At 39.1% G+C, this 13,428-nt stretch overlaps 1 protein-coding gene across 6 annotated transcripts in view; it reads right to left on the bottom strand.

The window, feature by feature from the left end:
• The window catches only part of RIC1 (RIC1 homolog, RAB6A GEF complex partner 1), a 47,293-nt gene extending 34,980 nt beyond the window's left edge, over positions 1–12,313 (bottom strand). For 4 of the 6 annotated variants that reach the window (XM_061367837.1, XM_061367887.1, XM_061367876.1 and 1 more), the window contains exons 1-2: positions 11,485–12,313; positions 1,177–1,284 (exon numbers count right to left, since the gene is read on the bottom strand). In XM_061367837.1, coding sequence (XP_061223821.1) covers positions 1,177–1,284; positions 11,485–11,625 — 249 coding nt within the window. In that variant the 5' untranslated portion in view covers positions 11,626–12,313. The remainder of the gene's footprint in view (positions 1–1,176; positions 1,285–11,484) is intronic. The other 2 variants (XM_061367847.1, XM_061367857.1) reach the window with 2 other exon arrangements.
• Between the last annotated feature and the right edge of the window lie 1,115 nt (positions 12,314–13,428).

The following is a 13,428-nucleotide window of genomic DNA, read 5'->3' as shown; positions in this document are numbered from 1 at the left end:
TGCTTTAGAAATGTTTGTTTTGCATGAAACTTACTGAAGAAACCGTAACTGTAATCCGTTCCCTGCTCATTCTCATCTCTGACAGTCAAAAGTGTAGAGTACCATGCAAGGGATTTCACTACATCATTGCTCATATGCTATGATGTTTAACAAAGCTCTGTCTCAGCTATGGGAACACACGCTGAAGAGCAGTCTGTATTGAAGGGCTGCCTGTAGCAGGGGAAGGACTAAAATGCCTTGTGTATTTCTGTATATTGAAGCATCTTGACCCAATTCACAAGTTTAACTATGAGAACTAGCTACCTTGGATGTATATAGTAACACAGACAAGAAACAAGAAATATTTACCAGTAACATTGGAAAAACTACAAGTGCAGCAATATGAGAGAAGAAACTAAAAAACATCAGGGGAAAAAACAGATGATTAGTTTAAAAAAAAAAAAAAGTGCTAAAACTTCAGCAATAGAGGATACTAGTAGTAAAATAAGTTAGAATTGCTACGGGATGATGACAGTGTGAGAACTGCTTAAGTTTGATTAACTGCATACCATTAAAGCTAACTGAGGTATTTTATAAAGTTTTATGTGCTACACCAAAGTTTGCCTTCAGTACAGATTTTATTTCCATGTCAGAGAAGTTTTTATCTTTACCTTTAAGACTCTTAAGAGTCTGTATCATCTATCACTGCCCTTGTTTCTGTGTCTTCAGTGCCTTGCAAATTTTTACCACCAAAAGATACTGCACCTTAATAAAGCCACAGCTTCATTCTCTTATGATCCACCTTTCTGAAACATATGTATATCCTATTTATCAAGCTAAATATGTATATATCATCTAACTCTCAACTATTTCTTTCATTCACAGGTCTTTCAATTCCCTTATTCTTCATGACCAGGTTACTGAAGTAGTGAGATGCTGGATCACCCCTCACCAATTCATCTAAATTTTATTTTAATACAAAGAACTGCAGTTCATTCTTCAGGAGAAAATGAATGAAAACTACTAAAGAAAGCTTCTATCAAAAAACACCCCAACGCTTAGTATTATTATATGTTTTCACAAGAAAAATATCATTTAAGTGTTTATACAATTGAGTTTGTATAAGCATAAAAATTCGTAACAAACCACTTTATTTGCAATAGTTCAACCAGAGTAAGAAGCAAAACCCCTACTTACTGAAACAGCTATCATGGTGCTGTCAGGTCGCCATTCTGCTTGTTTATAATGTCCAAACTGAGAAGCTGCTTTTGATAATTCCTTGTAGCTTACAATTAGTACACTGGGCTGGAGAGAGAAAAAAAAAAAAAGGGAAAAAAAAAAAGAAAAATTACATCTCTTCTCTAGAAGGAATAGGATGTCTGCTATACTGTGACACTGTAAAGAACTATGTACCCTTAACAGCAACAAGTTTCCCTTGAGAAGGAAGGTTAAAAATTTAGGGCACGTTTGACAATGTATCATCACACCATAGCACTTTTAAAGGGAGTTTATGCAGAACTCCTGCCACACAGTCATTCCTAATCTCACTCTTTCAAACCCAGGATATTCAAATAAAATACTTCTTTTGCCCAGAAAGGAGAAATAACAGAATACAGAAGGAGTTTCGAGTTAGATGAAGGGTGACTGAAGCAACTCACAGAGGCTCCTATAATGAAAACAACTGTCAAATTAACTAGGATAAAATATTCTACAGAGTATTTGGTTCAATTAATTTCCTAAGATGGATGGACCACTGGATTTAAGAGACTCACAATCAGGAAATCTGAATTGTATCTCTTCAAGAACATACTGCCAGAAATTGTGCAGAAAATCCACCCCTACAGTTTGATGAAAAGATTTTTGCATATGATGAGATGCACTCAATTACTATCTTTCGTCCTAGAAATGAAGAAGAGCTTTAAGGTCATAAAGGCCAGAAAAAGCTACCATAGGCACTAAGCATTCATCCCCTTTCATAAAAGCAGCTGAGAATTGTGACACAAAAAACTAACAGAAAGTTACCCACCCCCTTCCTTGCTCCAGTGCTTAGAATCATTCTTCCTCCTTAAATATATTTAAGAACTGTTTGTTCATTCTTGCTCTTTCCGCTTAAGTAGGTATTGCCGCTTCTGCTACCCTCCACCACTGGGAGGTGGGAATGGAGAAATCTGTGCACATGTATATCAGATTGCAACTTTATTTCCTCAGCTTTCAGCTAAATTTAACCAACCACACTCTTCCTTCTATGTAAGGGAAGTTTCTCCTCATCTTCATGATAGGTGCTCTCCCTAACTTTATGAGTGCCAGGTTTTCCTTTAAAGTCGTAGCAGCAAACTGAGCACACTTCTCAAGCTTCTGGAAGGGAACCAAAAGGCTGAACAGGAATCACTCTTTTTACTGAAAGTAATCGTTAAACCATTTGGTAAAGCTTGTCATCCATCACTAGGACCACTTTGCATCCTGTAAACAGCACTTCTACTTAAATTTCACACCCACATAGAAATGAATAAAAAAAAAAAAAAGTTAAATATTTATATTGTAAGGTATAACAAGCAAACTTATCTTTAATAACTATTTATAGAATCATAGAATAGGTAGGCTCAGAAGGGACCTTCAAAGGCCATCTAGTTCCCCCTGCAATGAGTAGGGGTATCTTGAATTAGGTCAGGTTGCCCAGAACCGCATCCAGCCTGGACTTGAATGTCTCCAGGGATAATGTATCCATCACCTCTGGGCAACCTTCTCTAGTATTTTACCACCCTTATTGTAAAGAATTTCTTCCTCACACCCAGTCTGAATCTCCCAGCTTTTTCAATTCAACTTCCTTTGCACATATTTGCAAGTCAAATTATCTAACATTAAATAAGTAATTATTCTTAACAGATTCTTACTGATTGTTCTGATGAACTACATAGCTTTTCACTACTTTGCTAGACCTACCTTAACTGCCTTATATATACAGAGGAAAAAGTGCCTGTGACAGTACAATCTTGGTAATCTACATTGTTTGTTTTGGATTTGGAGATTGATTGTAAGGCACTTCCATGCTTCAAGCATTTTCACAGCAGGCAAAAAAACATTTTAGAAGCTCATTAATGAAAAACAATTTTTTTCCTATATTGCTGCTTTTACAGAACATGATGACAGTATTTATACTGTAAAGTTTGTGTGACATTTGTTCATAAGAAAGCTACTATGACACTTTAGAACCTGGAACATTCTACATATATAGCAGATACAAAATTCATACAAATTGACTTCTTAATCTTATTTGTGACTTACAGATGAGGACTACAAGCATCAACATTAAGACTGCAAGCAATCATTTTTACCTTTTTGCAGTTAAAGTAACTTCTTTCTGATTAGAAATCAGACCCAATTCTAAGTCAATAGGTCAAAGGCTACCTAGCTAATGGTTAAACCATAAACGTTTCACTGATACAATTTATCTCCACATACCCCACAACTCAAATGTGTTATTTCATATATGAGGAAAACCTTAACATACAAACTTATCCCCCTGTTTACAAGCTTCCCACTAAAGTGTGAAATGCTATGAGGGTAACAAAGCTAGAACGGCAGCTCAACATCCTGCTCTGCTCATAACAACAGAGGGAAATAGTAATTTTACATCTGAAGTCATTTATTACACCTGAAGTCACCAAAGATGTTTAATAGCACAAGAGTATGTTCTATAAACGGGTATATTGGCCTAATTTTAATTATTTGCCCCAAGCAGAGCAACACACACATTTTTACAAAAGAAAACACCTTCAGTTCTTAAGGAAGAGACAACAAAAGGCTAAGGAAGAAAGAGGTGAATAAGCAAGCCTTCACTCAAATTGCAACTTAAAACTAGCAAAAGCTTACCAAAATAGATAAGAAGCTTATCTGGCATTTTACAATCTGCTGCAGAGAAAATCTAGCATTTCAATATATTTTGATTTTGCCCCTCAGGACGAATGTACAGACAAAGCAGATACAGAACAGCAGAGCCGGATGCTCACAAGATAACAACAATTGGGAGGAAAGAAAGATAACTTTAAAAATAATAGAGTTGTATCATTACCAAAGAGTAAATAAATCCTTCAGTGCTCTAGTGAATGCTACTGAAAAAACCCAAACAGACCTTTCTGATCCTGCATTTCAATACACTTTTTCTCCTTCCCTTCTTAGACATCATTCAACCACCTTGGCTTCACAAGAGCCCCTTCCACAGGAGCTCTTACCCAGAATCTTTGTGCTTCAATAGAGGAATAGCGCTATTTACAAAACAGTAAGGTAGCAAGCTAGCTTCATGAACAAACCTAACCAAAACTACCTTAATACTCACTTTCATTTCTTTATCAATTGCTGTACATTAAGAATTCCTTTGGATATTCCACTATGACAGATGAGCTACACATCCCCATCAGGACAAAATACCTAAGCAAACAACCACAAAACAGGACAGCAAACCCATGGTGGAAAAACTTGGAATTGATACTATTTTACTTAACTCTACCTGATCAAATACAACATCTTCCCAATTTCCCTTTTTTAAGCAGCAACTATGAGTAGCCTAAGTAGTCTCAGAACAGAGCCATACAAACGAGTTTTTATGAAGAAATCTATCAAGATACACAAACCCTGCAGCAAATTCTCTCAGCAAGCTTAGACATGAAATATTATCACTTCACTTAACACGTTCTACTACATTTGATGTAAAATGCAAATCAAGTAATTATTTAAACCCTAAAATAAGATGTGAATGTTGCTCTGAACAGGCCATTTTCAAGTGGGGCAAGTAGTACAGACTTGAACAGAAGCCCTCACAAGAGCAAGGGTCCTAATTGGGATGTTTAAAGGGCTTTGAAAAAATGATATATTAACCAACTGGAGAGAGGTATAACAATTGTTTGTTTGACAAAATATAAAATAATGAAAATTTGAGTTTTCCTTAGTTTGGATCCTGTGGTTTGACTGCTGCAGGTTAAGGATAAACTGTGCATTTAGTTGATTTAACAGGTTAAGTAGGTCACCATATACAATGGAAAACTACTAGACGAAGTTTGAGAACTAAACACCTAACAACACGTATGCATCCAGGCACTGAAACTTCTTAGCACTCCCTTATTTTTAGTTGCTCTCTTATCTTTAATTCACTTGAACCTATGAGGAAAGACAGCAAGACAGGAACACTGACATCTCCAGCCACACAAAAAATTACTGAAAATATGAAGTAATACTTTTGCTCCGGTGTATTATTTAGTTAAGACACCAGCACGCCCATGACCTCCACGCAAAACAAAACAGTTATTATATCTGCATTGAATATGAACAGCAAAAACATATCCTTGCCTGAATTCCAATAATGTTGCATCAAGCAACTGATACAGTCGCATTCAAATTCTTACATAGTGCAGAAAGTTAATTTTTTAAAAATACTTATAAAGTTGCACCGAATCTCACTATGCTCAAATAATATGCAAGAACAGAGTTCTGAATGTTTTGTCTAGCTTATTCATTGCCAACATACTCAACTCTGAACTCTGGTTTTTGTTTTGCTCTTTTTATTGTAACTATAAATCTAAAGTAACTTGAATTTTAAACCCAATTAAATTTCACAATCCTTAATACTTTCTTCTCTCTTTTAAAGGATTCTCATCTTTAATGTCACCAATTCACTAGTAATAATTTACTTTCTCATGAGTTTTTCATATTTAACTATGGCTTTCAGAGGCTGAATATCTGGAAAACTGTCTTTCATATGTATTATGTCCATGAAGAAGATTCTTGTATTTGCTGAGAGCAAGCAACAATATTAGCAGCTGACAACATGGCATTATGCATGGGTTTGTTTTTTTTTAATTTAATCAATACACAAACCTGTATGGCTGTAGAAAAATGTTAAAATCCAAATATTCTTATCCCCTAACAATTTAGTATTCTAGACATTAAAAATTAATCTCATTTAGAATCAAGAGTCAATTTATTTCAAAACCACAAATATTCTGTTTAGTTTCATAAGACAAATGCTTCAATGTTTCATCAGGCTGTAGGCACAAGACAAGAATCAGAAACAAGCTGTTCTGATGAGCTTATGATCCAAGTGACAAAGATAAGGCTGAGAGAAAATAGAATAAAAGTCTGATGCACTTTATTTCATCACTGGATAGTCTGCGCTTCACTTAAAAAGCTGAAGCTTTATAGGTTTATACACTAAAAATCAGAAAGGGTAGATGGAGAAACGAAAAAACATGTATGCACACCGAAGTGGAAAGCATATTTGTAAGGACCAGAAGAGGGGAGAAAAAAAAAAAAAGAAAAAATAAAAGAGTACCACAAAACCCTGTTTTGCCAACAGCAGAGATACTAGATAGCACTAAAAGAATTCTTAACAGCAAGGTTAATCACAACAAGGTAACACCTTTAATTCAGTTTTAAGGGCACATGGAAAGCTTAGAATGAGCAGAGAATCCATCCAACAGACACTGCACAGTTCTCATTACAGTGGTCCACATAAACTACTGTGAAAAGAGTTAAAAAAAAAACCAAGTGCATAAGAATTGTCAATCAAACCTCTCGCATGTGAAAGTTTTCAGTTAACCTGCTGCTCAGAAACACCGCCAATAAGAAAGACCATATTCTACAGATTATTGCTACTCATCAACCTCATGAATTGATAAATGCTTAAATTTGGATTAAGTGGAATTGCATGTGATGAAGAACCTTTAACCTCATCTCTGGTCTCATATTGGCAAACAACTCTTATAGGCAACTAACTGGAAAATCAAAACTCATAACTGAAGATGCTTTTCTCTTCATGCAAGTAATTCTGACAAGTCCTTCAGGGGTCATCTATTTTATATTAATACAGGAAACACCAAAAACCTGGTTCAGGCCTACTGAATACTGAATATTCCCGTAAGAATTCTACATTCAAATGATAAATCCATCAGTCTAAGAGGTATTTCTCACTTCTCTAATTATGTAACCACAAATACATCTTTGTAACAGAAGCAACAGCACAACATTACTATTATTGATATATAAAAAGAAATGGCCTCAGACAAATACCTGATGGATATCAGTAAGAGGTTGTATCTCAGGGGTTAAATTACTAAGGAAAAAACACAGCAGAAGAGTCAGGTTTGCACTGATGCTATCTGTGTTATATCACTCCCAATACAAAGCCATTACAAAACCATTTACGCCATTATCAAGTCTTCTGTTGTCTATTTTCCAATCAAACTCTAGATAAAAATGCTACAGAGATTGTATCTAACTCTATCTAGGAAAACGGCCATATACAATAATTCAGTAATTATTCTGCTTAAGAGTTCTGAGATGAAAGCATTATCCTGAATACATGGTGAAAATATTTAATATTTTTAATGGCCTGCTTAAAAACTGCTCTTGTTGGTATATTTATTCATATATCCTATGAACCATGAGCACTAGTGCCACAAGTTACTCCAGTTATATCATGCCAAAATTCCAGGTTACAGAGATCACTTCTTTATCAGAACAACCCCCTGTTTTTTCTGTGTAACTATCATGTATGCTTAGATTTAAAGCATGTACCAAGTCCAACAACTAAAGACTGAAATGCATGCAAGAGCGAGTTATGACAGCTTTGCTTCTATAGACTTATTCAGCATTTAGAATGAACACAGAATATTTGAAAATGTAATTTTCTGAAATGCATGCTTTTCCATAAGCTTATAGTTCATTCAGGTGATCTGATTCAGCATCAGATCATCATAAAAACAAAAAAAAACCAAAATACCACACAGGGAAGTTTGAAACCATGGGTAAGTTTAGTGTAAATCATAAGCTGATAAGCACTTAGGTAATTAAGAAATGCTCCTCAAAATGAGTAGTTGAAGCAACCTTGGCTTCAAAGAACTTACAAAACAGGTTTTGACTGCAGAGTTGTAGCACATAGTCCAACAACCTCCAAGGGTTTTCATTAAATATTCAAGGCCTGTCATTATTCCTGTCATTGCCACAAGTTTTTTAAGATTAGAGAAAAGAAATTATGAACTATATTTACACATACAATTACATCATCAGACCATTCTTGTTGCACACAATTCGCCCTTCATCACTTACACGGGGAAACTCCACTCATCCGTCATACCTCCTTCCTTGGTTGCCTACATCTTCCTTTAATATCTAGAGCTCCGTAGGTGAATATCTAGAAATCCCTGTACTGCTTCATGCTTTTATTTCATGAGATAACCAAACCAATTTAAAACTAAACACCAGTACTGTTAAAGGAGTAACAATTTCAACAAGCCAACTACAAAGTTTCTTTGATCCCTTCATGCGCAAAAAAAGCAGGCTTCTATTTGTTCAGCAAGCTGAACAGCCCTGTGAAAACCACCACTTGTCCACCATGAGAGCTGCTAAAACACAGGTGAAAGAAGGAAAGCTCACAGCTGCCTTGTGAAACTTCACATTTAGTTCTCAAGTTAATCTATTAAACATCGATTCTCTCATTCCAGCATTTCCGAAAGTTTCTTACAGGAACTGAAGTTTCTCATTTCAAACATCCAAGTACGTAACATCACCATAATTAACAACATTGACTAACTTTCCAATGCTGTCAATGAGAACAGTTTCACTGGCTCTTAGCATCAAAGACTGTTCTCCGACACCTGTGCCAAAATGTCTTCTGATTTAAGAGAAATACTTGGAACAGTAGTCTCTGAAGTGGGGCGCATTGAAGACAATCTACTGGAGTGCAAGAAAATACATTTTATACCATTAATAAACAAAGTAAAAATTAAAAAAGTGTTTGGTTTAGCCTTTTTTTTTTTTTAATAATTTTCAAACATTGGAAAAAGCTTCCTAAAGAAGTGGTTGATGCCTGAGCCTGTCAGCATTTAAGGGACATTTCGACAATGCCCTTAATAATATGCTTTAACTTTTGCTCAGTCCTAACTTAGTCAGGCAGCTGGGCTAGATGATCACAGTAGGTCCCTTTCAACTTAAACTATTCTATCCTACTCTATTTTTTAATTGCTATGTTGTGTATGCTTGATAATGTGGATATTAGTACAGTAGCATAAACATATATTTTATAAGTAAACGTACACATATTGGTGGTGCATGCTCAAAAAATCTTTCACCAATACTGGTACATGATCAGAAATATTCACCACTGTCTAATCACAATTCAAAATAACATGTAAAATATTCAAGTACTTTTTTGCTCAAAACCACTGACAGAATTCTAGCTGTTCTTACCTACAGCATTTACCCCAGTTTCTAATCTTAATACCTATACTGTTTCCAAACCAGAAAACCATCTGCACTCTAGATAAACTTTGTTTAGTTCCATTAGTTCTTAGCACACAGTAGGTGAAGAGGAGCTTTAAACATCACTATTTCACCTGAAAAATACACATACGTAAACTCACACACCTGGAAGTATTTCAAAGAACCCCCTGTTTTAGAAAAATTCAAACCAGAACTTCAGCAGAGTCATGGTCTCATTCTTACATGAAACTTCTTATATTTAGTTGAGATAATAAGTCTAAACAAGAACATTAGCCAGAAGGGTATTCTACTTAACGAAATTTAATTTGTTCAACCTGACCAGATCTCAGCCCTGTTCCAAAGATATTTCTGACAAACAAAAACATAGAAGGCAATAATTTTAGTATGTTTTACAAAAGTTTCACCTTCAAACCAAGCAAATATCAAAATCAAAAAGCAACAAAACAAACAAAAATTCCCCACCCAAAACCCCAGCTATAGGTATAAAAATAATGCAAGAGACTGTCTTAAAAATGCTGTTAATAGAAACCTTTGTCTTAGAGGAATTTTCTATAGCTGGGTGTCCACAGAGGTGGTGAGACTGTAACATAATTTTTACTCTAAGATCAGGCAGTGAACAAGCCTGACAAAAGTCAGCACCTTCCTCAAAAGCACTCCTTACATACTGAATTAAAATCATAGAATAGTTAGGGTTGGAAAGGACCTTAAGATCATCAAGTTCCAACCCCCCTGCCATGGGCAGGGACACCTCACACTAAGCCATGTCATCCAGGGCTCTGTCCAAACTGGCCCTGAACACTGCCAGGGATGGAGCATTCACAACTTCCTGGGCAACCCATTCCAGTGCCTCACGACCCTTACAGTGAAGAAATGTACTTTTTAAAAAAAATAATGACCTGTAGCTTTGCTCAACCTTTCTGCATCAAGCACATTCTTTTCATGCTCTGTCTGTAGCCAGTTATACAACATTTAACACCTGAAAACAAGTCCGAGCATGTAAGTTAATGAACATCATCTTGAGGAACAGACCAGAAAATAAACGACATTGTAGACAATAGCGCACATCTTTAGAAGTATTCTACAAGTCTGTTGTTTTTTTTATGTATTTTCCTGGAAAAGGTGAGCAGTTGTGCTCTACTGATGGACTACACCCATGGGTTCAACAACTGGCAAAAGCCAGAAGAACATGCACTTTATCTATGCTATGTGCCACAAACCTATGAAAACACAGGCCACGTGATGATGTTCCCACAGCATAGTTGCTGGGCTGGTATGCCCTAGTTGGATACTTGCACAGGTTAAAAAACACAGCATCAGCACCCCACCCAAGAACTAATGAACTGCCATGCACAGCTCAAGATACTGTAAAGTGATGAAATCTCAACATAACTTAGAACAAAATTTTAAGGCTATTACTGTCATTTGATACCTTCCAGTATCAGCTTTCTAAAATTGGATTGATAAATTTTCTCCTGTAATCTGAGATGAACTCTGTAAATTATCTGGAGTTGGAGATATTTATAGACAGATTTAGGGTCTAATCTAGGTGCTGTTTAAAAGGATCCAGCATCAAAATTTAAATTCAGAATCACAGCTGTTTGATTCACTGCACCGAATCAAACTGACACAACACTTCTGTTACCACATTAATTCAAAGTGAATTAAAAGTAAGACATTTAATGTTAATTATTCAGTTAGCCTCAAACTGGATGTTGCTAGCACAGCAACTTCCATGAAAAAGCTGTAACACTGTTTAGGACCACAACACTTTACAACTTTTCATGAAAGGTTTGTGAACTTCTGTGCTATACCATTACACAGAATGTTACAGTCTGTTCTGTCTTCCATAAAAAGTTTTGTATTTTCATGTTCTTTTACATAAAGCATAAAACATATGAAGGCAGACAACATGAAACACATTTGCAAAATAAGCATTGCTACAAATACTCTTCATATTAAGCTTAAGAACTATTTAAAATAATAAAAAAAAGTTGGGCAGACTTCTCATTTTCAGGAATAACCAGTGTTAACTCCAAAGCTGACTGATCTTAGGTGTTTTCTTTACGCTACATTACTATGAGTAAACATTGTGGCTTAATCACTCTGATTCACAAATAATGAAGCATTCTCTAAGCTTCAGTCCCAAATTTTACAACCCTTTCTCATTTTACAGAGAAGGGGGCTTTTCAGTTGGGAGAGCTGGGTCTGAAGGCTAACAGGAGGATGAATACTTACTCTGCAGTACCAGACGCTTAGCTGAGATGGGGATAACACTGCGAAGAAAGCTCTCTGGGGATCCGTCTGGATGTGAAGAGGTTGCTCCAGGGACTCCAGAGGACACAGCAGCCTCTTCGGCCAGCCGCTGAGAAAATACATGGCTGCAGATTTCCCTTTTCCCGAGAAGCAGTGTCTCAGTTTTCTCTAGTCTAGGCGAGGGACACAGGGGCCATCAGCCGAAGGAAAGACGTAGAAGGGCTCGCTAGCCGCTCGACGGCCTTCGCAAGAAGAGCTCTGACCGGGGGACCTGGGCCAACCATGCATAATCACCGGCGAAGCGACAGGACCCCTTGGCACAGCACCACCGCCCCGGAGGGAGGCGACTAAGGCCTCCCCGCCTCTTGGGGCTATGGGCCGTCGCCCCTAGCAGCCGCCGGTGCTCCCTTGCAGGCGTGGGGGCGGGTAGCGCCGCAGCTGCCGAGGGCAGACACGGAGGCAAGTCGGGGGTGGGGTGAGAGCCAAGCGTCCCGCGGCCTGAGGGAGGCAGAGAGAAGCGGCCGGTCAGTGCTCCGAGCGGGCCCTCGGGAGCTGCGGCGGCTGCAGCACAGGCTCCTCCCTCCTGCGGGTGCCTCGCCCACCCGCTCTTCGCGACGCTATCGCCGCCGAAGCCTCGGTCGCCATCTCCCTCCTCCTCCTCCCCCGCTACGGCGCCTGAGCGTCCCGAGCGCGACGGCTGCCCCGCGGCGAACGACGGGGCTGGGGCGGGGCGGGGCCGCGCTCACAGGAGCCCATTGGCTCCGGCGGCAGGACCGCTCGGAAGTGACGTCATTGGCACCCGAAGTTGCCGACCCCGAGTGACTGTGTCAAGGTTTCGGGCGAAAAGACGCGCTGGGCCGCCAGAGGCGGGGCGGGAGCGAGCGCCGGCAGCTCTTGCGCATGCGCGAAAGAGGAGAAGCGAGGCTAGTGCTGTTCTGCGCATGCGAGCAGGTATCTGCCGCGCTCGCATGCGCGGGAGGGCCGTGAGGCGGGGAGGTAGCGCTGCTTACAGCCGGTCAGTGTGTGGGGATTCTGGCGACACTAGCGGGAATTGGCTGTGAGGGATCAGCATACTGTGTGCGGGCCGGCCCGTGCAGCGGTGAAAGCTTGTTCCGAATAGGCTGTGGCGCTTGGGTGAGGCTTGGCCTCTGGCTCCCGCCGCCTGTTAGTGGGCTGCTCACGCTTCGCAGCGCTGCGAGACCAGGGCGTGCTCCGCCGCTTGGTGTTTCGGAGCTTGTCCACGAAATAAGTCCCTTTCGCATTCAGCCTGCTACCTCGGAGGTGTTGAGGTGCCTTAGTGAGAGAAGGGTGCCGGGGAGGACTGCTGAAGGTGGTGAAGGCGGTGAAGGCGTCTATAAATGAGAGTCTAGTGAGTCGCCAATATGGACATTGTTGTGGCTCTATTGTGGGAATGAGGTGAGCACAGGCACAGGGAACAGTTGCACCTGCAGGCGGTTGCTCATATTGCTGTTACTGGCATATTAGAGTGCCTGAGCTGTGAAGGATAAAAAGAAGCTAAAGCTATAGCTTTGGAGGTGGTGAATGAGCTTTTTAGTTTCCTCTGGTAATTGAAAAATAGAAGGAAATGGAAGAGAACCAAAAGTAGATGTCTACACCATTGTGAGAGTGGTGCCTGTGTAGGAAAGGGCAGCTACTCGAAATAACCAGGAAAGCTTACTGAACCAGTCAGGCAGCACTGCTTATTATTAGAGTAGTTCCTCTGTTCGAGCTGTCTCAAAACAGGTCTTGCTGCATGCAGATGACCCACTTCCCTTCAAATAACATGTTCTGCCCCCACTCCAAAGGCCTGCTCTTGTGCAGTATATTTAGTAGTAAATTGTTGTTACTGTATAAATACCACATTTCGCCTGAAATATTTCCATTTGAATGTAAACACTGAAGTGAGTTGTAAGAATGTATATATTA

Source organism: Neopsephotus bourkii, unplaced genomic scaffold, assembly GCF_033783945.1.
Source record: "Neopsephotus bourkii isolate Nb327-2 ecotype Australia unplaced genomic scaffold, CSIRO-AGI_Nbou_v1 NB_127, whole genome shotgun sequence".
Taxonomy (NCBI): Eukaryota; Metazoa; Chordata; class Aves; order Psittaciformes; family Psittacidae; genus Neopsephotus; species Neopsephotus bourkii.
This window is presented reverse-complemented; position numbering and strand designations above follow the sequence as displayed.